The sequence below is a fragment of the Somniosus microcephalus genome, chromosome 7 (assembly GCF_052327205.1).
Source record: "Somniosus microcephalus isolate GS21.2 chromosome 7, FLI_Smic_1.0, whole genome shotgun sequence".
Lineage (NCBI taxonomy): Eukaryota > Metazoa > Chordata > Chondrichthyes > Squaliformes > Somniosidae > Somniosus > Somniosus microcephalus.
In genome coordinates, this window is record NC_140993.1 from 126328449 (window position 1) to 126349047 (window position 20599).

Genomic DNA, 20599 nt, shown 5'->3' on the forward strand with positions numbered 1-20599 from the left:
CCCGAAAATTGGGTAACGCCCCAATTCTCGGGCTCTTTAGGCGCTAATCGCTGGCGCTACCAACCGAATTTCTAGGCCAGGGAGTTTAAGGAAATGGGTATGGATTGAAAAACTAAATCTCAAGGGTGGTAGTTTCTACTTCCTATGCAAGGAGCTTGGCAAGTTAAAGAAAGGAAAATTGAAAGAGTCAAAATGTGGCTGTAGGGTTGGGCAGGTGAGAAGGGTTCACATTCTTGGGGCACTGGAGTCCATTTTGGGATAAGGAAAACCTATACCGAAGGGATGTCCTTCACCTGAAATGAAGTGGCAACAGCCTTGTGGAGAGGGTAAATAGAGCAAAAAGGAGGGTTGGTGATGGTGGGGGGAGAGAAGATTTCATATAATTGGGGTGGAGAAAGTTTAAGTTTGAACCTAGAAATGGGGAGCTAGATTAATAAACCTATTCTAATAGAAGTAGGTAACTTTGCTAAAATGGAGAAAATATCAGAACAGAAAAAACAGGTTTTGAGATAGTGACAGATAAAAACACTTGTGGAAGCAGATTAAGAATGGCAGTGGTGTGTGGCAGGTGGCCAGAGGACATGGAGCTGGGAATTAGAACATGCTTTGGAGAGAGAGCTAGGATTTTATTTCCCTGGGGATAGACTGTAAGTTAGACAGGAAGATGTCCAAGATAGTATTGTCAATGATTGAAACCTCAGAGACTTCTATACTGCAGGAAGAGGATGATAACATTGCTCCGATTCAAAGATTCTTAAAGGGACAGCTGTCTATTTTTTTTCCAGATAGTTAAAGAACATTGCTGCTATACATCAGTGATCAGAATGTTATCAGACCTGATTTTGTAACATAGCCTAACAAAGGATAAGAAAATGAAAAAGAGATCTTAAATCGTGGAATAATAAACAACATTTTGATCATTTCAATATTGGTTAAAAGCACATCTAAGTCAGCAACCAAAGTTTATTTTACCTCTGAGTCAATGTCAGTCAAATCAAGACCAGTCTTACAACATTCATATATATACAGCAAATTTCTGCTACAGCTATCCAATATTAATTTTAAACATCATCAGTTCTAATGAAGGGTTACATCCGAAACGTTAACTTGTCTGTTCATGCCATAGATGCTTGAAGTCTGATCTTGTTTCAACTTTAAACAAAATGTTTTCCTGAAGAACTTGTTCCATTAATGAAAGTATCAGTGGTATTTTGTGACTTCATTTTTACACCAGAGCAGATATGCTTGTAGTCTGTTCCCGTATCATGTTAAAGTGAAGCACACCATCCAGAGGCTAAAGTGAGAACTGATCTAGCTAGTTTACATCAATGGCATGCAAAATTCAAGTGACAGACGGTGCTAGAACTCAAATCCCTTAACCATCTAGTTGGGAGGCAGCCATTCCATTCTCTGTGGTTTTGCAGAGGGTGTTTACTGTTTTTAGTGGCACACGAAAGTATCACAATGTCAAATAAATTACGCAGGTAATAAAAAATAAAATTTCCATAGCTATTTTAATGATTATTTGTAATTTGTAAAATTCTAGCCCGGGGGAGGGGGTTGGACATGGTTAGGGAGAATTTCTTAATCAGGAAACTCTCTTTTAACCGGCACCTAAATATTTGGAAATCTCTCTTAACCGGCAAAATTCAGGAGTAGGATCAGGTAATTTTACTATATATTACTGGCCGTGTAACCGGGGTCCCTGGATCTGTGGCCGTGTAACCGGGGTTCCTGCACCTGTGGCCGTGCAACAGGGACTCCTGGATCTATGGCCGTGTAACCGGGACTCCTGCAAAAGTGCTGTGTAACCAGGGCTCCTGCACCTACTCTCTTACCTTGTAAGTATACCTCTCTGTAATCCGGATGTTTTGATCAACCGGCACCACGGCAGTCCCGTCAGTGCCGGATTAAAAAAAAGAGTTTCCTGTACCGTATTTCTTGCAACAGAAATACCTTTTGTAACATTATCATGGCAGAAACATGCAGAGGGCTGTGCTGATGAGCTGGATCAAGATCTAGCACAAGAGACAAGTCCAGATGAAATGAATATTTGAATTTTTTTTGTTGCAATACCGGTCACACCATATATGCTTGTATTGCTTCACATCAAAATCATGCATACTTAATGTTTTAGTAGAAAAGTAAAAAGGTCTCCTTTTCGATGCAGGGAGGGGGGGGGGATGGGAAGGGTGGCGGTGGGGAGGAAAGAAAGAAACACAGTATGCGGTAGGGGCTCAATAATCAGTGTGTCCAAATTAGGAAGGGAAGAAAATTCAATCGTCCAAAGTTCCTGCTACAGGTCGTTATCCCTACCAAGGAGTCAATGGCCCGGATTTTGCGGTGCAAATAACGGTGAGGCTATCAGCGCTCACCGTTATTAAAGGGTAAATCGGACCGCACATGCGCAGTTAAATGCAGAAATCAAAGTTGCTATCCAAGTTGCCCTGCACCTCCAGAAGCTGCGCTATACCAGTATCTCACCCAGAGACTCACCACTGAAACATATGGAACGGGATGAAGTTGGGGTACTTACATGATAGATACCCACTAAACACTGTAGAAAAGGTTATGGCTTGTCCATTCAAGTGTAAGTGAATTTCAAACGGCATGATAAGTCTTAATTACTACCAAACCACCTCTTTGGCACTGAAAATTCACTTTTACAAATGTGGAGTCTCATTCCTTCACTATTGTTGGGAGATTTAAAGAAATAAAAAAATGTAGTAAGTGTTTTTTTACTTTTTCTTTCCGTCTCTTTTACACTCTCTTAATCCCATCTGTCTTTAGCTCACTTTATTTTGCTTCTGTACATGATTTGGCATTGAACTATTCTAACTTATATTCCTGGCACAGACTCTGCGTGTCATAGAATCATAGATACTTACAGCACAGGAGGCCGCCATTTTGCCTGTGCTGGCTCTATGAAAGAGCAGTCTTGCTTAGTTCCATATCACTGCTTTTTGTCCATAACCTTGCAAGCTCCTCATGCTCAAGTAGCTGTCCAACTCCCTTATAAAATTATTTATGGAACCAGCTTCCACCACCTTTTCAGGTAGAGCGTTTCAGATCTTAACAACTCAGTGAAAAAGTTTCTCCTCATCTCCCTTCTAGATCTTTTCCAATGATTATGAATCTATGACCTCTAGTTATTGACTCACTCATCAGAGGGAATAGTTTTTCCCTATTTATTCTATCAAAACCTCTTATTAGGTCACCTCTTAACCTTCTCTGTTCCCAGGGGAACAGTCCTAACTTTTCCAATCTCTCGTCATAACTGAAGTCCCTCATCCCTGGTATCATCCTGGTAAACCTCCTCTGTACCCTTTCTAATGCCTTTACATCTTTCCTGAAGAGCGGTGCCCAAAATTGTCCACAATACTCCAGCTGAGGCCTAACCAGTGATTTATGAAGTTCTGGCATGATCTCTTGGGTTTATAAATCGAACAATAGAATATTAAAGTAAACCATATGCTTTTTTAACCTCAGTAAGGATTCTTCAATCGGATTGGTTAAGGAGTTTGCCCTGTTCACATAGGTCCCAGATGCCCTGTGTGGGCGCCGTGCTGTTTTAGATTTCTAATAACCGCAAGTTACAGTGGAAAAGCCCATAGAAAGTCTGGCACATGTAATGAATGGCTAGCATTGCTTGTTCGCCGCTGACCCCAAAATCCGGGCCAATATTTTCAGGGATGCGGGGGGGGGGGGGGGGGGTGCAGCGGGGAAGAGGATCTGAATTTTTTTTCCCTCCAAAATCCAGCACCTACGCAATTCAATCTTAAAAGTATCCTGTGGTATTCCAGCATCAGTTGTGCAAATCAGTTTCTCCTTAGTCAGATCCACACAATGTAAAGAAATGTACATATACAAACACAAAATATACCAATGAATGTCTGAGTAATATTACTTTAACGAAAGGAAAATACTTACTCTCGAATAGCTATTTTGTCAGAATGTCTGGAAGATACAGAGGACATGCTCTGAGACATCTGAAAAATGAAAAGTCGAACATTTACCCCATGAAATTTTTTTTTTTTTTAGAAAAGTATATTGCAGCCAAAACACAGTAATTGTACATAAGCTTCATTAACATGACAAAGCACAAATCGAGTAGATGCTTCTCTTGCTTTAAAATTAATGCTATGAGATCAGATCATGGCTGGTAGCTGAAAGAAGTCAGTAAATATGCAGTTTATAAAAGTAAATAAATCAGGTAGAAAAATTAAACTATAATTGAGTTGACTACATTCTAAAATGGTTTGTAGTAATCTTGAAGAAACTCCCTGCATGAACTGAGTTTCAAGAGCACATTGAAATGTTCACTGGAACAAACAACCGGTACTAAAAATACTGTTTGATGTCTAATAAAACAATGTTCATTTTTAATTAACTACCTATTAACCACAGGGATGCGTCAATGCTTTGACCACCTTTCGTATCCTCAGGATATCTCTAAATGCTCACAGCCAATGTATTATTTTGAAAGCAAACCTGGCAGCCAATTTTTGCACATAGCAAGGTCCCACAAAAACAATGAAATAGTTGACCAGTTAATCTGCTTTTATTAGTATTTGTGAGGGATAAATATTGGTCAGGACACCAGAATTCCCTGCTCTTATTCAAATAGTATTTTTACGTCAACCTGAAATAGCAAATGGCACCGTGGGTTAACAGCTCATCCGAAAGACAGTATCGCTGACAATGCAGTACTCCCTCAGTATTGCAATGAAGTATCGGCCTAGATTTTGTGTTCATGCCCCAGAGTGGGGCTTCAACTCACAACCTCCTTACTCAGAAGCAAGAGTGCTACTGCTGAGTCAAGCTGATATAATAAATTCAAAGATCAATTAGATTTCTAGAAAGTATAACCAGCTTGATTACATGTTGCAATGCGCATTTTTCAAAAAATACTTGGCCAAATCTAAAATTCCCCACATTAAAACATCTGTTTCACATGCTGAATTTTAAGCTCAAATTCCTTTGTCCCTGTCTTTCACTACTATTGTGATGTAGCTCAGATTTCTTATCTCTGCAGTTATCTTTCACCAGGTTTTTTATGGGGTCTTTCACTCATTGGAGTTGCTGGCATGTTAGCGAGATAGGATGAGGAAATCTGATGGAAAACAGTGGAGCAACTGGAAACAAAAAAAAGAAAAAGTGGGGAAAAAGTGGATCTTCTGGAATTTTGTTCTCCAAGTCTCAGAGGGGAGGGTGTCACTCTCTTTCACAGGGTTCCTCTCAACATCTATCTCTCAAGGTCTCTTATCAAGGGTAAACTGTTTGTGTTTAATGTTGCATTTTTACAGTAATTTTTTATATTGGCTAGAAACAGTTCACAGATATGTATTACATACTTGCTGCACTATTAGACAAATGCTACCAATTAGAAACAGGCAGCCTCAGAACCAGTAGTTTCAAAAGTACAAAACATGGAAATAAAGTATGACAGAGGTAAATCTATACATGTTCTTTCATAAAAAGGAAGTGCAATATTTGGTGTTCTGATGTATTTTGACAGCAAACTATCAGGGAAGGCATCTGAGTGCAGCCCAGGCCCAAGGAAGGTAAATACATCTTAAAACATGAATTCTCCCAGAGATTGCCTATTGAGCTGACCAAAAGGAAGTGCACACAAGAACATTGGCAGATTTTTTATTCTGCCTCATGTAGGCAGAAAAGGAGACATTAAATTGAAGTGGGAGGTTTAAGTATTCCTTTAGAGTTTAAAATTGAATTGCACATAGCAATCAATTTTAGATTGTTGTGTTCAATTCCAGATTTTATCATTTTGTGTTCACTATGGTTTTGCATTCTGTAGTACAGAAGCTTGAAATGTGTACATTACTCAACACTACCAATGAAAACAGTTTATAAAAATCAATCATCAAAAATCAACTATGAAGTACAAAAATCCAGTACTGCTTTTGTGGTACAATCTACTGGATTTATTTTGCATGACAATTAACATGATTATTAATTATGGACCTTAGGACAGTGCTGGAGACTGTTAAGAGTTCAAAATGTATCCACAACCTTTTGCCATCCTCATTTGTAGGAGAAAATGACAAAATTCAAATCAGGATGCAGAAAACTAGAGTTCGCATGTATAAACATTCTGTTGACTACCCATACTGGTAAACAAAATACAACTCTTGGAAAACCTTGTCCATAAACTAATTTCAAATCTGATATACAAATGACATGCCAACCTAAAGCTGATTTACAATCAATCTTTGCCACCACTCACTACAAGAGTTACACGTGTGGCTTTCACATCATTGTAACAAATACTCCAATATGTAAGGATTATAATTTAAACCAAAATCCATCTAAAAAAAAAACCAGAAAATACTAAAATTCTGCCAGTCACAGACAAAAGCCTTTTCAAAAAGCCTTTACATGCTCCTTTCAGGTATTTTCAGTTTTCTCGATGTTTGAACATTTTCATCAGTGAATTAAGAGGCATAATTTGTAACATGGTTCAATAAAAGAGTTTTTTGGTTACAAAACAAGCGTTAATATCAGCATTATAACACTTCAGACAAAACAGTCACAAAGGCTCAACTCCATGCATTTTTGAACCATATTGTTTGTAATGATTTTTGGTTCAGGGATAGAGCAACAATTTTTCTTTAAAAAAAATGAGAAGGTCCACATTTGGTCAAAAATCAACTACAGTACTGATATAGAAAATAAGAAAACTGGAAATCCTAAATACATATAATAAAAAATTCAGAACACACACACCATACAAGGGAGATATAAACATTACGTAGTAAAACATGCCAGACACTACAAACATGCAGCACTCTTTAAAGTCAATGTCAAAAAAGAACCATTTGGAACATCAAATGTGAATTTCTCAGAAAATTCTTTAAAGCTCTTTGTTGAAAAGTTGTTCCCTCATTCAGTAATCAAGGGTGCTCATCAAAAATATGAAAAGCACAAAGAAAACAAGTTGTTGCAGAAGTAAAATAGCTCCTGAAGATTACTGTGCCTGCCATGCTTCGATTTTGACACCAGCCCCTTATGAAGAGTGTTCTTAATGAGAAATATAGACCTCGTTATTGTAAAAAAAAAAAAAAAAAAAAAAATTTGAATCAACTATTTCCAATTATTTTCATAGTAACATTCCTCGCATAGACTGTTAAAAACAGTATCAAGGGTAAGGAGTTTTTCCAGTCAAAGGCTAGCTACAGTTAACCAGTAATCACAGCTATGTTTTTAGTTTAGACAAAGTAAGCACAGAATGGATGGCAGAATGAAATATGCTGCACTGAAGTTTAGAAAGTTATGGCCTTTGAGTTACTTAGTAGCGCTTATAATGACGCATTTCCTTTGGGCGTTAAAATGACAGTATGCAAAAACAAGTCATTCAGAATTGCTGCACAATAGTAACTTGTGATTTGGAATGTAAATAATTGCTTCAATGGCCTGAGATACTGAGAGAAACCCGTTTTAATATTAGTACTCCAAATGTAATATCAAGATTATTAATTTTAATGTACAATGAATATACTGCTCCAGTATTATTCTACTTTCATTGTGCACTAATTTCATATGGACTGTATTAATTTATTTCATTAAATAGTGCATCTATCTTCCAAGCTGGAAGTTCCTCAGTTATTTGCCAGCTTATGTACTCCCTTTCTGGACATTTTCGAAGAGACCAAAACAACTCGAGTAATTACATGCCTATGGTTTGGAGCAAAAAGATTCTGAAAAAAGGGGACAAAATGATAGAATCATCCCCCAAAAGAGTTTAAAAATGCAAACTTCCCCCTCAAAACTAAAATCAGGCACTTGCATAAAAAAATACCAATTTAAAACACTCAGGATAAAAATTCTCTGCAAGAAACATTTGTTGAAGCGTGCTGCACTTGTTTACAAACTAAAACCTAGTGTTTAAGACAACACAGGTGAATATCATTACAAACAGAAAATAATTTGAATTTTTCTATTTTAGAAGTGCTATAGTGGAATTTTCAACAGAACCTAACATTTTAGGAGAAAGAAACAACTTAAAAGTTGGGAAGCACTTGCAAATTGGCAGGTAATGACATTACTTTTCTCACCACTTCCTCCACCCCTTTCCAGTTTTCGAGTAGAGCAGTAGAATTAAAATAGCGCATTGTAGCGTTTATTCGGAAACTATTGTTCTGACAGTAAAGAGTTGGACCAAATAAAAATGTTTATTTGCTTTGTGGCCCAAACAGAATACATACCAATCTTTGATTTAAACGTTTATTCTCCTCTTCTTTCATTTGTAATGTCTACAAGCAAGCAAAATAAATACAATTTTTAAACTGGTAGCACATTTAACATAAAACTTAGAAATGTTATTTAATTGATTGTCAAGATAAAAAGTACTTGAGTGAAAGGGTAAAATGCCACCATCAGGTACCAGCAAAAGGTTTAAATAAGATGTATTCATCAAATTACATTTGATAAACATTTTTTTTCAATTCCTTCCCCTCATATGTGCACAAAGCAGCAGCATCAGTTAAAACATCATGGAACTCATGACTTTCTTTTTACACAATGTTGAGTCAGTCGTATCGGAATGTGCCTTAAACCAGAGATCGTATTATTTACAAATAGATTAAATATTAGAACCATGAGATGTTTTTCCATACTTAATCCAATTGCATAGTGGGAACTTTTCTTTATTTCAAAAGGAAGATGCCAGCTCAACGTTGGTCAATTGAAGGTTGTGAAAAATGTGATGCAACCTCAAGAGGTTGTTGAGAAAGAAAATGGTCGAAGATTTTTTGTTTAAAAAAGGTACAGGAAAATAAAATACATTTAAAGAATGATTAATTTGTAAATATGATAAAAATAGATGTGTGGAAAAAATGAAAAATAGTAACCACACAAAAAAGGCATGAATAAAGGAACATGACCAACATTCAAAAAGTTCTGACTTGCAGAAGCAATATAAACATGATTACTGCTGATGGGTAAATCAAATGAAAGTTGCCCTATTAGAACAGTTTATGTAAAGCAAAAGAAGGCAATGACACATTCTTCCAGCTAAGAGAAGAGCTTAAGTTAAGTGCATCAACATTTTTACCACTGAATTGCTCATATCTAATGCAGGTAGAGGGCAACAATGAATTAAATATGAAACAAAGAAAAAGATAAAACACGTATGTAAGAAAGAAGAGCGCTTGCTTTTATAGATGGCCTTTTGTGCCCCGGGAACATCCCAAAACACTTTATAGCCAACAAATTATTTTGAAGTGTAGTCCCTGTTGTTACACAGAAAAACATAGAAAATTTATGTACAAGGTTCCACCGACAGCAATAAGATGAATGACCACTAAATCTATTTTTTGTTGGGTGTTGATTGAGGGATAAATGTTGGCCAGAAGAACTCTCCCAACATACGAGGAACAACTGCTCATTTTCAACAACAGCTACATTTTGTTCATAACTTTTGGGGACTCATTTGCAAGGCAGGAAACATACTGCTAGGTGTATACCAATGCCTCCTTTGCTACTGCTTAAGACTATTGCAATTGGATCTCCAATACCCAGATACAAATATGAATGTATTAAAAAATATTCTGGTAAGGTCCAATTGAGTAGGCTTTTATTGTAATGATGAAGACAACACCACCGAAGAAGCAAAAAAGGAAGTATATCAGACACAAGGTGGGGAGGTAGTTGGGGAGGAGGGGGAAGAATTTAGCAAAGGCAGATAAGAATTTAAGGAGGCTTAAAAACTGAGTGGTAAGGTGGAAAGCATTGGTTATTTGGGGTAACTCAGTGGACAATATGGAGCATAGCAAACAGATGGCATGGTACAGGGCAGTAGGGAATGGGTTCGCACCTACAATTTCCATGGGATGCATTCCTCAAATGAGCCATACTATTATGTGGAGCAGACAAATGAAGGTCAGGTGCTTTCCCATAGACAAAGAATCTTGTGGGCCATACCTCCTTGTGGTCAGTTATATTTGCACTCCACTACTGTGCAGCTTCTCCCATTATCTACAAGGATTTCAATCATGGTAAAATAATGTCTTCATAGGTAAGAGAACGGCAAACATTGGTAAACCTGCCCACATTTTAAACAGCCATAAGAACGTCAATTTCCAAAATGGGCAACAATCCCATAGAAACATTTGCAACCTTCATTTCTAAAATTATTGTACAATCATATTTTTCTTACAGAACCTTTGGAATTTAATTTGCTTTTATCCATTCAATCAGACAATGGCCCGGATTTTGCGGTGGGCATGACAGAGTACACTCGGACTACACCATTATACCGCCTGTACCGCCTTTGAAATCCACTGCAAGTTCAGGGTTTCCACATGCGCTGGAGACCGAATTTGCGGTCTGTCAATGTACGCATTGACAGGCCATCTGCTCCGCTATCGAAAACCTAATTGCTGGCGCAGTGTTGGACTATTTGCCCACCGACTGCCCAGCAATTATGTATGGAAATTTTACGGCTGGTGGAAACAGGTGCAGGGCCTGTTTCCACAGCCTAAGGGGATCCCGGAAATGAAAAAAAATGCCTTTTGTTAATTAAATGACATTCAGGTACCTTAAAAGCTTTAATGAGAAGCAATCCAAGTGTATGTTAAAGCTGCAGGTTTTTGTTAAAATAACGTTTACATTTCATGACTTTCAGCACAGTGCACAGTATTTGTTTAGAAGTGGGAACCATGAGTAATAAATTGGATTCCCACGATAAAAGCTAAAACTATGTATTTTAAAGGCTGTAGTAATTTAAATGAATAAAAGACATTCAGTTTTCGGATTGGAGGACCAGGCCCACGTGATCCCAGATACGCATTCGCACAGGCTGCATCCCTAAGATCCGTGGGCCATTGTGCTGCCCTCCTGCACGCAGCACCAGAGAGCAAGTTTACGAAGGAGGGCAGTCATTAGGTAGGAGCGTATTCTTTTCGCAGGCGTACTCCAGAGATACGTCGCTGACCGCAATTTTTGGCCCAATGCAGCAAACAAAACAAAGGTGGTATTGATAGCCTCCCAAAACTGCACTCTTAAGAAAATATTTTATAGGATCCCAACAATAAAGATAACACACAAGGACAGTATGACCCAGTATTCATTAATCCTCAAAAAATGTGCTCATCATAGGCAAACCGTCCAGGAGAGCTTCACCACAGAGAATAGGATGGTAAAAAGTCAACCTGCCTCATGGATGCATTTATAAGATTGTTGAGCAGCAGCATTGGAAAAGACCAGAGGATAATCCTCAATTAGAGTAAGGCTTGCAGCTCTTCAGCTGGAGAAGCAGCGAAATAAGAAACTAGCAGTGGAACATTACATTGAAACAGAACTGGCACAGAAAGATTCTTCACATTAAAACATGGCAATAAGCCATGCCAGGTCAGAAAGAAAATGAGGAGCAGCATGGGAGCAAGCTTTGTACAGAGATATTAAAATTTCAAAGAATGGGGTAACCTACATGTATCTAAACAATATACCATTATTCCTCACATGTTCAGCCTACATCCTTAGACTTGTTTTGAGCACAGCAAAACTGAAGCTCAACCTGAACTGAAAGCCAACGCTCAGTGATCAGAGTAGTTGTTTGTAGTGGACTTAAGTACCCTCTGCATCTTGGCCAGATGTAACCACTTCATGAATTGAGTGAGCTTGATTTCCTGGTGTGCTCAGCCCTGATGGGCAACATCACAAGGAGAACCATTTTACTAGCCACTGCTTTGTAATAAGTTCCACTAAACTTTTATTTCCAAAGAAAACCTCAAACCATTAGGGGGGGGTGGCAGGGTGAAGCTCCTTTATCCTACCTACAGAATATATTTTAATGTATACATCAACTATGTGATACTTTTCTTTCAATGGAAAAGACAGGAGGTGCTTGATAAAACTTTAGCACAATGCTTTCCTAAGACAGGTGAAAAACTTTAAGCAAAAGAGGGAACTGGGTCGTGAACTTTCCCATCCATATATGAAAAAAGGCAAAGTGATGTGTCACTAAAGTCTGCAGCTCACTAATTTTTCACACAGGCAAGAGCTAATTAAATAATAGCCAAGAGAAATTTAGGATTGCAGGAACCCACGTGTTTAAGAGGTTCTGAAATGAGTTTGTACAAATTCAAGTTCCACGAACAACAAAAAGGGCTGAATTTCCAGGTACTCTTCATAAACCAGAACACAAATAGTTTCTTTACCATCACTCCCACTACAGGCATGGTTATAGGAAGAAACATCATCATTTGGGTCAGAGGTTCGAATCAGCTCCTCGTTCAACATTTGCAAGTACAAAAAACCATTGGCACATATCAACCCAATGCTTGAACATTGGCCAAAATGCAAGGGAAATTGGACAATATAAGCCTTCAGAGTAGAGCTTTCCTACTCTAAGATCATCCTGGACGGCAACAATAACACTACGCTCCTTTTCTCTATCAACTGCCTCTTTAAACACTTCTCCCCACCCCCCCACCTCTAACAAGTGCGAGGAGTTTGCGGATTTTGTGGTCTCTAAGATAGACACCAACTATTCAGCTGCCTCTGCTGCTTTACCCCACCAGCCACCTCCACAAAGTGTAACCTTCCCCCAGGCTCCCCCTGCCAGTGCCCTGAATTCACATCTTTCTCTACCCTCTTGTGCCTGCTCCAAGGTCATCTCATCTAAGAGACTCCCCTTCTATTCCTGCTAAATTTCTGATAACTCAACTGGCCCCCATTTAAGTGGATACTGTAAATTGTTCCCACTCCTCGGGCACTACCCTATACCTTTCAACCCTCCTCATAAAATCCACTCCACTTTGACCTGAATCATGGCAAATCTGACTGGTGGTAGACAGACTAAAATTGCTTATGTCTGGAACTGTGCCCCTCTGAAGGACAGATACAGTTTTGGTCGCAACTGAGATTTCTCTTTATTGATCATGAATTTCAGGCAGTTCAGCAACATAAAACTCTTCCTTCAAGGTCTCTACTTATCATCTTCACGAGCTGGTCATCCAGATATGGGTGAATGCAGAGACCTGTTTGCCACAATTAAACAGTCAGAACATTAAGGTATTTAATAAAGACTCGAGGAGCCAAGGTCAGGTTGAACTGCAGTGCATTGTACCAGTAGATTGCCTCACTTGTGTCTCCTGTGAGCTTTTCTGATTCTGAAATGAAAGCATTTTTCAGGTTAGCAGCAACTAGTCAAGCTCCTGACTAGACCACCTGCATTTGATCCAACAGGACCTTTCCTAAAGCGATAATAGTAGGAACTAGTTACTTAAGGTATTTGCTGCACATCCTTGGACTGTCCCCCAAAGAGTAATTCCACAGAATTCTAAAGGAAAGCTCACAGCTTTACTTCATGGTCTGCCCCACATATGTATCTCATTATTTCTGGTTTCACTCACAATCAGTTATACCCTCCTGCTCCCCCCCCCCCCACAGGAGTTTCCTGCAGTAATTGGGGAAAGAATCTTTGTAAACAGAGCCAACAATGGAGAATTGCCCAGAAGTGACCTTTATGATCACAAAGAGCGAGACAGATCACATATCTAAATACACAATGCTGCATTTGGTTACTTTTTAGAACAAATGATCCAAAGAACAAACTTTCATTTATACAGCACATTTCACTTTCTCAGGATTTCCCAAAGCTCTTCACAGCCAATTAATTACATTTGATGTGTAGTCACTGTTTTGTAGGCAAACATGGCAGCCAATTATGTACAGCAAGGTCCCACTTTGCAGGTACAACCAATGGAAGTAAAGTGCTGCTGGAGAGGCTTGTGGTGAGTAAATGTTAGAGGCGAAGTACTCAAAACTCAGAGCAGCAATCATCATTATATGTATTGTATTTTTTTTTTAAATATAAAAGTAACCCAGAACATAAGCTTTTTAGCATAAATATATACAAATGGACTATTCCTTTTTTCAAAAGGTATCCAGGATTAGTGAGAGAAACCTACTTAAAAATTGTTTTTTTAAAAAAAAACAAAATGTTAGGGTTCTCAAAGTTACTGAGCTGTTAAAATAGCATTTAAGGACAAAAGTATATATATATTATATATGTACATGCATAATATGCATATATGGTGGTATCCATGATGACACCCAGTATATGGTGTAGAGTAAAGCCCCCCAACTTCAGAAATGCACCATCTCCTATATCAGTGCACACTTAAATATACCAAGCACTCCAATTGTTTCCCTGAGCGAGATGGAGAACAAAAATTGTGCTAAGCATGGGAAAGTTTTTTCTGCAATTTGGAAATCAGGAAGTGGGTTGACACTATTCAAGTTGTTTTACTAAGACACTTACAACAACAACTTGCATTTATATAGTGCCTTTAACATCGAAAAACTACCCAAGGTGCTTACAGCCAGATTAAGAGACCTTCGTCCTACGCCTGGGCTAGATTTAAACACAGGTGCCAACAGATCCCAGATGTGAAAGGACAAACATTTAAATGAATAGTTGCCAGTTCCTCCATTTCGATGGGAGAATGTTATTTCTGAATGGTAAAATATGATGAACAGTCTAAGTTATTGAGTGATGGGTGGAAGAGTGTCATAAATTTTCCTTCTCCTTCAACTCCAAGATCTTCCATCTGTTTGGGAGGGGGGAGGAGTGTTATAAACAATCAGGAAAAGTTATTTTGCATGAAGTGGACACAAACATTATTCATATTTTTAAGAACAGATTGCATTATTTTTAGTTTAGTGCTTCCCAAGAGACTACACTTTTTACTACATGAATATTATGGCATACACGCCATAGGAATTCACTTACATCTCCAATTTCTGGTATTAATACTAATTTTTATACCACTGTAACCAAAATAGTAATACACAGCGATACTAGAAAATAATTAAGCATAATGCGGAGAGAAATCTTTGAGAGTATTCTTCAACACACTATTCAATAAACAACCATTAATGAATTATTTTTAAAAATCTCACTCATACAAAATACTTTCTTTAAAAAAGTGCATTATAGAATCATAGAAATTTACGGCAAAGGAGGCGGCCATTCAGTCCATCATGTTGGTGGCGGCCGAAAAACAGCTATCCAGCCTAATCCCACTTTCCAGCTCTTGGTCCGTAGCCTTGTAGGTTACAGCACTTCAAGTGCATATCCAAGTACTTTTTAAATGCGATGAGGGTTTCTGCTTTTAGCACCTTTTCAGGCAGTGAGTTCCAGACCCCCACCACCCTAAAGGCTTGAGAGGGAGCAGTCAGAGGCACCGAGGCCCACAGCCCCGAGACCGGAGAAGCAGCGGACCTGCGCGGGAGCAGCCCGAGGCGGGAGAGCTTAAAGGCTTGAGAGGGAGCAGTCAGAGGCACCGAGGCCCACAGCCCCGAGACCGGAGAAGCAGCGGACCTGCGCGGGAGCAGCCCGAGGCGGGAGAGCTTAAAGGCTTGAGAGGGAGCAGTCAGAGGCACGACCAATCCAGGTTCCAGGAGAGGTGTAAAAAGTAATCCAAGTGTGACGTCACCAGGGAGCAGGTAAGTGATTGGTTGGTGGGTATTTCTCTCTTTTCAATACAAGCTTGAATTCTGTGGTGTTAAATTTCTGTGGTGTAGTGGGGACAGTTGGTAAATAAAGCGCCCTAGAGTATACCTGTAACTGGGGTATTGAATAAATTTTTTAATTAATTAAAGGAGTAAGTCATGGCAGGAGAGCTCAGACCCGTGTTCTGCTCCTCTTGCTCCATGTGGGAAGTCAGGGATGCTGCCAGTGTCCCTGACGACCATGTGTGCGGGAAATGCATCCAGCTGCAGCTACTTGTAGACCGCATTGTGGCGCTCGAGCTGCGGGCGGATGAATTTTGGAGCATGCGCGATGCTGAGAGGCTCGTGGATAGCACGTTTAGCGAGTTGTTCACGCCTCAGGGTAGGGCAGCACAGGGGGTGACCATCAGGCGGAGCAACAAAGGCAGGCAGGTAGTGCAGGGAACCCCTGCGGACATCCCCCTTTCAAACAAGTATACCGCTTTGGATACTGTTGAGGGGGATGACTGACCAGGGGAAGGCAGCAGCAGCCAACTTCCTGGCACTGGGGGTGCTCCTGCTGCCCAGGAAGGGGGGAAAAAGAGTGGGAGAGCAATAGTGGTAGGGGATTCTATAGTAAGGGGAACAGATAGGCGTTTCTGTGGCCGTAGACGTGAATCCAGGATGGTTTGTTGCCTCCCTGGTGCCAGGGTCAAGGATGTCACTGAGCGGCTGCAGGGCATTCTGGAGGGGGAGGGTGAACAGCCAGTGGTCATGGTCCACATTGGTACCAACGACATAGGTAAAAAAAGGGATGAGGTCCTGCAGCAAGAATTTAGGGAGCTAGGTGAAGGATTAAGGAGCAGGACCTCAAGGGTTGTAATCTCTGGATTACTCCCGGTGCCACGTGCTAGTGAGTATAGGAATAGGAAGATAGAACAGATGAATGCGTGGCTAAAGGGATGGTGCAGGAGGGAGGGCTTTAGTTTCCTGGATCACTGGGCCTGCTTCTGGGAAAGGTGGGACTTGTACAAGTCGGACGGTTTACACCTGAACCAGAGGGGAACCAATATCCTTGCGGGGAGGTTTGCTAGCACTGCTGGGGGGGGGGGTTTAAACTAACTTGGCAGGGGGATGGGGTACAGAGTGGAGCTATAGTAGGGGGTGATTTACAGCCAAATACAGAGGGAAAAACAAGTCAGCTGGGAAGGCAGAGCAAATATGTGAAGGCAAAAGAGAATATGGCAGGGCTGGAAGGCATTTATTTTAATGCAAGGAGTCTTGCAAATAAGGTGGATGAACTGAAGTTGTTGTTGAACACATGGGAGTACGATATTGTTGCTATCATGGAGACATGGTTGAGGGAGGGTCAGGACTGGCAGCTCAATATTCCGGGGTATAGAATCTTCAGGCGAGAGAGGGGGGCGTAAAAGGGGAGGGGGTGTTGCAATATTAATTAAGGAGTCAATTACTGCTGTAAGGAGGGATGATATATTAGCGGGTTCCTCTAATGAGGCCATATGGGTAGAACTTAAAAACAAAAAGGGGGCAAGCACTTTGCTGGGAGTGTACTATAGGCCCCCAAACAGTCAGGGGGAGATAGAGGAACAGATATGTAGGCAAATCTCAGAGAAGTGCGAAAATAATAGGGTAATAATAGTGGGGGATTTCAACTTCCCCAATATAAATTGGGATAGTCAGAGTGTGAAAGGCTTAGAGGGTGCAGAATTCTTAAAGTGCATCCAGGAGAGCTTTTTGAGCCAACATGTAGAAAGTTCTACAAGAGAGGGGGCGGTACTGGACCTAATTCTAGGGAATGTAGCCGGGCAAGTGGTGGAAGTGTCAGTAGGAGAGCATTTTGGCGACAGTGACCATAATTCGGTGAGATTTAAGGTGGTCATGGAAAAGGACAAAGACGGCCCGGAAATAAGGGTTCTAAATTGGGGGAAGGCCGATTTTAATATGATAAGGAAGGATCTGGCCAAAGTGGACTGGGAGCAGCTACTTATAGGAAAATCCACATCAAAACAGTGGGAGACTTTCAGAAGGGAAATAGAGAGAGTACAACGCCAACATGTTCCTGTAAAGGTCAAGGGTGGGACCAACAAGCAAAGGGAACCTTGGATGACAAGGGATATACAAAAATGCATTAGGAATAAAAGGGGGGCTTTTGGCAGTTACAAAAGACTAAAGACGGAAGAAGCCCTAGAGGAGTATAAAAAGTGCAGGGGCGTACTTAAAAAAGAAATTAGGAGGGCGAGGAGGGGCCATGAAATAACACTGGCGAGCAAAATAAAGGAAAATCCTAAGATGTTTTATAAGTATATTAAGGGCAACAGGATAACCAGGGAAAGGGTAGGGCCCATTAGGGACCAAAGTGGCAATCTGTGTGTAGAGCCAGATGAGGTAGGCGGGGTTTTAAATGAATTTTTTGCATCTGTGTTCACTATGGAGAAAGACGATGCAGACATAGAAATCGGGCAAGGGGACTGTGACATACTTGAACATATTAGCATCGAGAGGGAGGAGGTACTAGCGGTTTTAGCAGGCCAAAAAGTGGATAAATCCCCAGGCCCGGACGAGATGTATCCCAGGCTGCTGTGGGAGGCAAAGGAGGAGATTGCAGGGGCTCTGACACAAATTTTCAGAACCTCTCTGGCCACAGGGGATGTACCAGAGGACTGGAGAACAGCTAACGTAGTACCATTATTCAAGAAGGGTAGCAGGGATAAACCAGGGAATTACAGGCCAGTGAGCCTAACATCTGTGGTAGGGAAATTATTGAAAAAAATTCTGAGGGACAAAATTAGTCTCCACTTGGAGAGGCAAGGATTAATCGGGGATAGTCAGCATGGCTTTGTCAAGGGTAAATCATGTCTGACAAATCTGATTGAATTTTGAGAGGGGGTGACTAGGGGGGTGGATGAGGGAAATGCTGTGGATGTGGTTTACATGGACTTCAGTAAAGCTTTTGACAAAGTCCCGCATAGGAGACTGGTCAAGAAGGTAAGAGCCCATGGGATCCAGGGTGCCTTGGCGCGTTGGATCCTAAACTGGCTGAGTGGCAGGAGGCAGAGGGTGATGGTCGAAGGTTGCTTTTGTGACTGGAAGCCTGTGTCCAGTGGGGTACCTCAGGGATCGGTGCTGGGTCCCTTGTTGTTTGTGATCTACATAAATGATTTGGATGAGAATGTAAAAGGTATGATCAGTAAGTTCGCAGATGACACGAAAATTGGTGGGGTGGTAAATTGCGAGGAGGAAAGCCTCAGGCTACAGGACGATATAAACGGGTTGGTCAGATGGGCGGAAAAGTGGCAAATGGAATTTAACCCTGAAAAGTGCGAGGTGATGCATTTTGGACGGACAAATAAGGCAAGGGAATACACAATGAGTGGTAGGACCCTAGGAAGTACAGAGGGTCAGAGGGACCTTGGTGTACATGTACATAGATCCCTGAAGGCAGCGGAACAGGTAGATAAGGTGGTTAAAAAGGCATATGGGATACTTGCCTTCATTAGCCGAGGCATAGAATATAAGAGCAGGGAGGTTATGATGGAGCTGTACAAAACGCTGGTGAGGCCACAGCTGGAGTACTGTGTGCAGTTCTGGTCTCCTCACTATAGGAAGGATGTGATTGCTTTGGAGAGGGTGCAGAGAAGATTCACCAGGATGTTACCTGGGATGGAGCGCCTCAGCTATGAAGAGAGGCTGGACAGGCTGGGGTTGTTTTCCTTGGAGCAAAGAAGGCTGAGGGGGGACCTGATTGAGGTGTACAAAATGATGAGGGGCATAGATAGGGTAGATAAAGAGGAACTTTTCCCCTTAGTAGGGGGGTCAATAACAAGGGGGCATAGATTCAGGGTAAGGGGCAGGAGATTTAGAGGGGATTTGAGGAGGAACTTCTTCACCCAGAGGGTGGTTGGAATGTGGAACTCAATGCCTGAAAGGGTGGTAGAGGCAGGAACCCTCACAACATTCAAGAAGCATTTGGATGAGCACTTGAAATGCCATTGCATACAAGGCTATGGACCAAATGCTGGAAAATGGGATTAGACTGGACAGGGATAGATGGGCGGCGCAGACACGATGGGCCGAAGGGCCTCTTTCTGTGCTGTAAAACTCTATGACTCTATGACCCTCTGGGTGAAAAATGTTCACCTCAACTCCCCTCTAATCCTTCTACCAATTACTTTAAATCTATGCCCCCTGGTTATTGACCTCTCTGCTAGGGGAAATCGGTCCTTCCTATCCACTATCTCGGCCGCTCATAATTTTATACACCTCAATTAAGTCTCCCCTCAGCCTCCTTTGTTCCAAAGAAAACAACCCTAGCCTATCCAATCTTTCCCATAGCTAAAATTCTCCAGTCCTGGCAACACTCTCTTAAATCTCCTCTGTACCCTCTCTAGTGTAATCACATCTTTCCTGTAATGTGATGACCAGAACTGTACGCAGCTAATAAAGGAAAGTATCTCATATGCCTTCTTAACCACCTTATCTACCTGTCCTGCTCCCTTCAGGGATTTTGTGGACATGCAGATAATAAATGATAATTATTACAATTCAGAGAATTCATTGATGTCATAAAATTCCAAGAGCAAAGTGATGATGAATGCATTAGATCAATCTTTCAATTACTGCCTTTGAAACCAAATGCATACAGAACAATTAACTGACAAGTGTTACATTCTTTCCAGTGAAATACTATTGCCATGTGCAAGTACAGTGAAACCTCTATTACCCACACTCAATTTTAATTCAGAATTGTATTGGAATGTAGCCTATTGCAAAATGCTACCTCATTGCACATTACTCTAATATCAATCTGATAGTCAGATATCCAAAAGAAATTAACTCATTTATATAGTACATTATCATGTTCTTAGGACACTACAAAGCTCTTCATATCCAATTAATTATTTATAAAATACTATAACTAGACAAGCCCAAAATGTGCAATCCGTGTGTGTGCCACAGCAATCCAATCCTTCAAGCCTAGTCAACTCAGTCCTATTTGTGATTATATCCCTTATTTGCTGGTTTGTCTAGTTTAATTTTGAGTCCTAAGTTTGGAAAAGGCTGGTTTTAACACTGTTGCCTCATTGGTGAATACAGTCTAATCAGCACACCAAGATCGGTT

The 20599-nt window shown here is 40.6% G+C and overlaps 1 protein-coding gene across 7 annotated transcripts in view; it reads right to left on the reverse strand.

The window, feature by feature from the left end:
- Positions 1 to 20599, reverse strand: part of rb1cc1 (RB1-inducible coiled-coil 1) — a 246401-nt gene that overhangs the window by 31758 nt on the left and 194044 nt on the right. For 6 of the 7 annotated variants that reach the window (XM_085992919.1, XM_085992924.1, XM_085992922.1 and 3 more), the window contains 2 exons: positions 8226 to 8273; positions 3931 to 3989 (listed from right to left, as the gene is read on the reverse strand). In XM_085992919.1, coding sequence (XP_085849045.1) covers positions 3931 to 3989; positions 8226 to 8273 — 107 coding nt within the window. The remainder of the gene's footprint in view (positions 1 to 3930; positions 3990 to 8225; positions 8274 to 20599) is intronic. The other variant, XM_085992923.1, reaches the window with a different exon arrangement.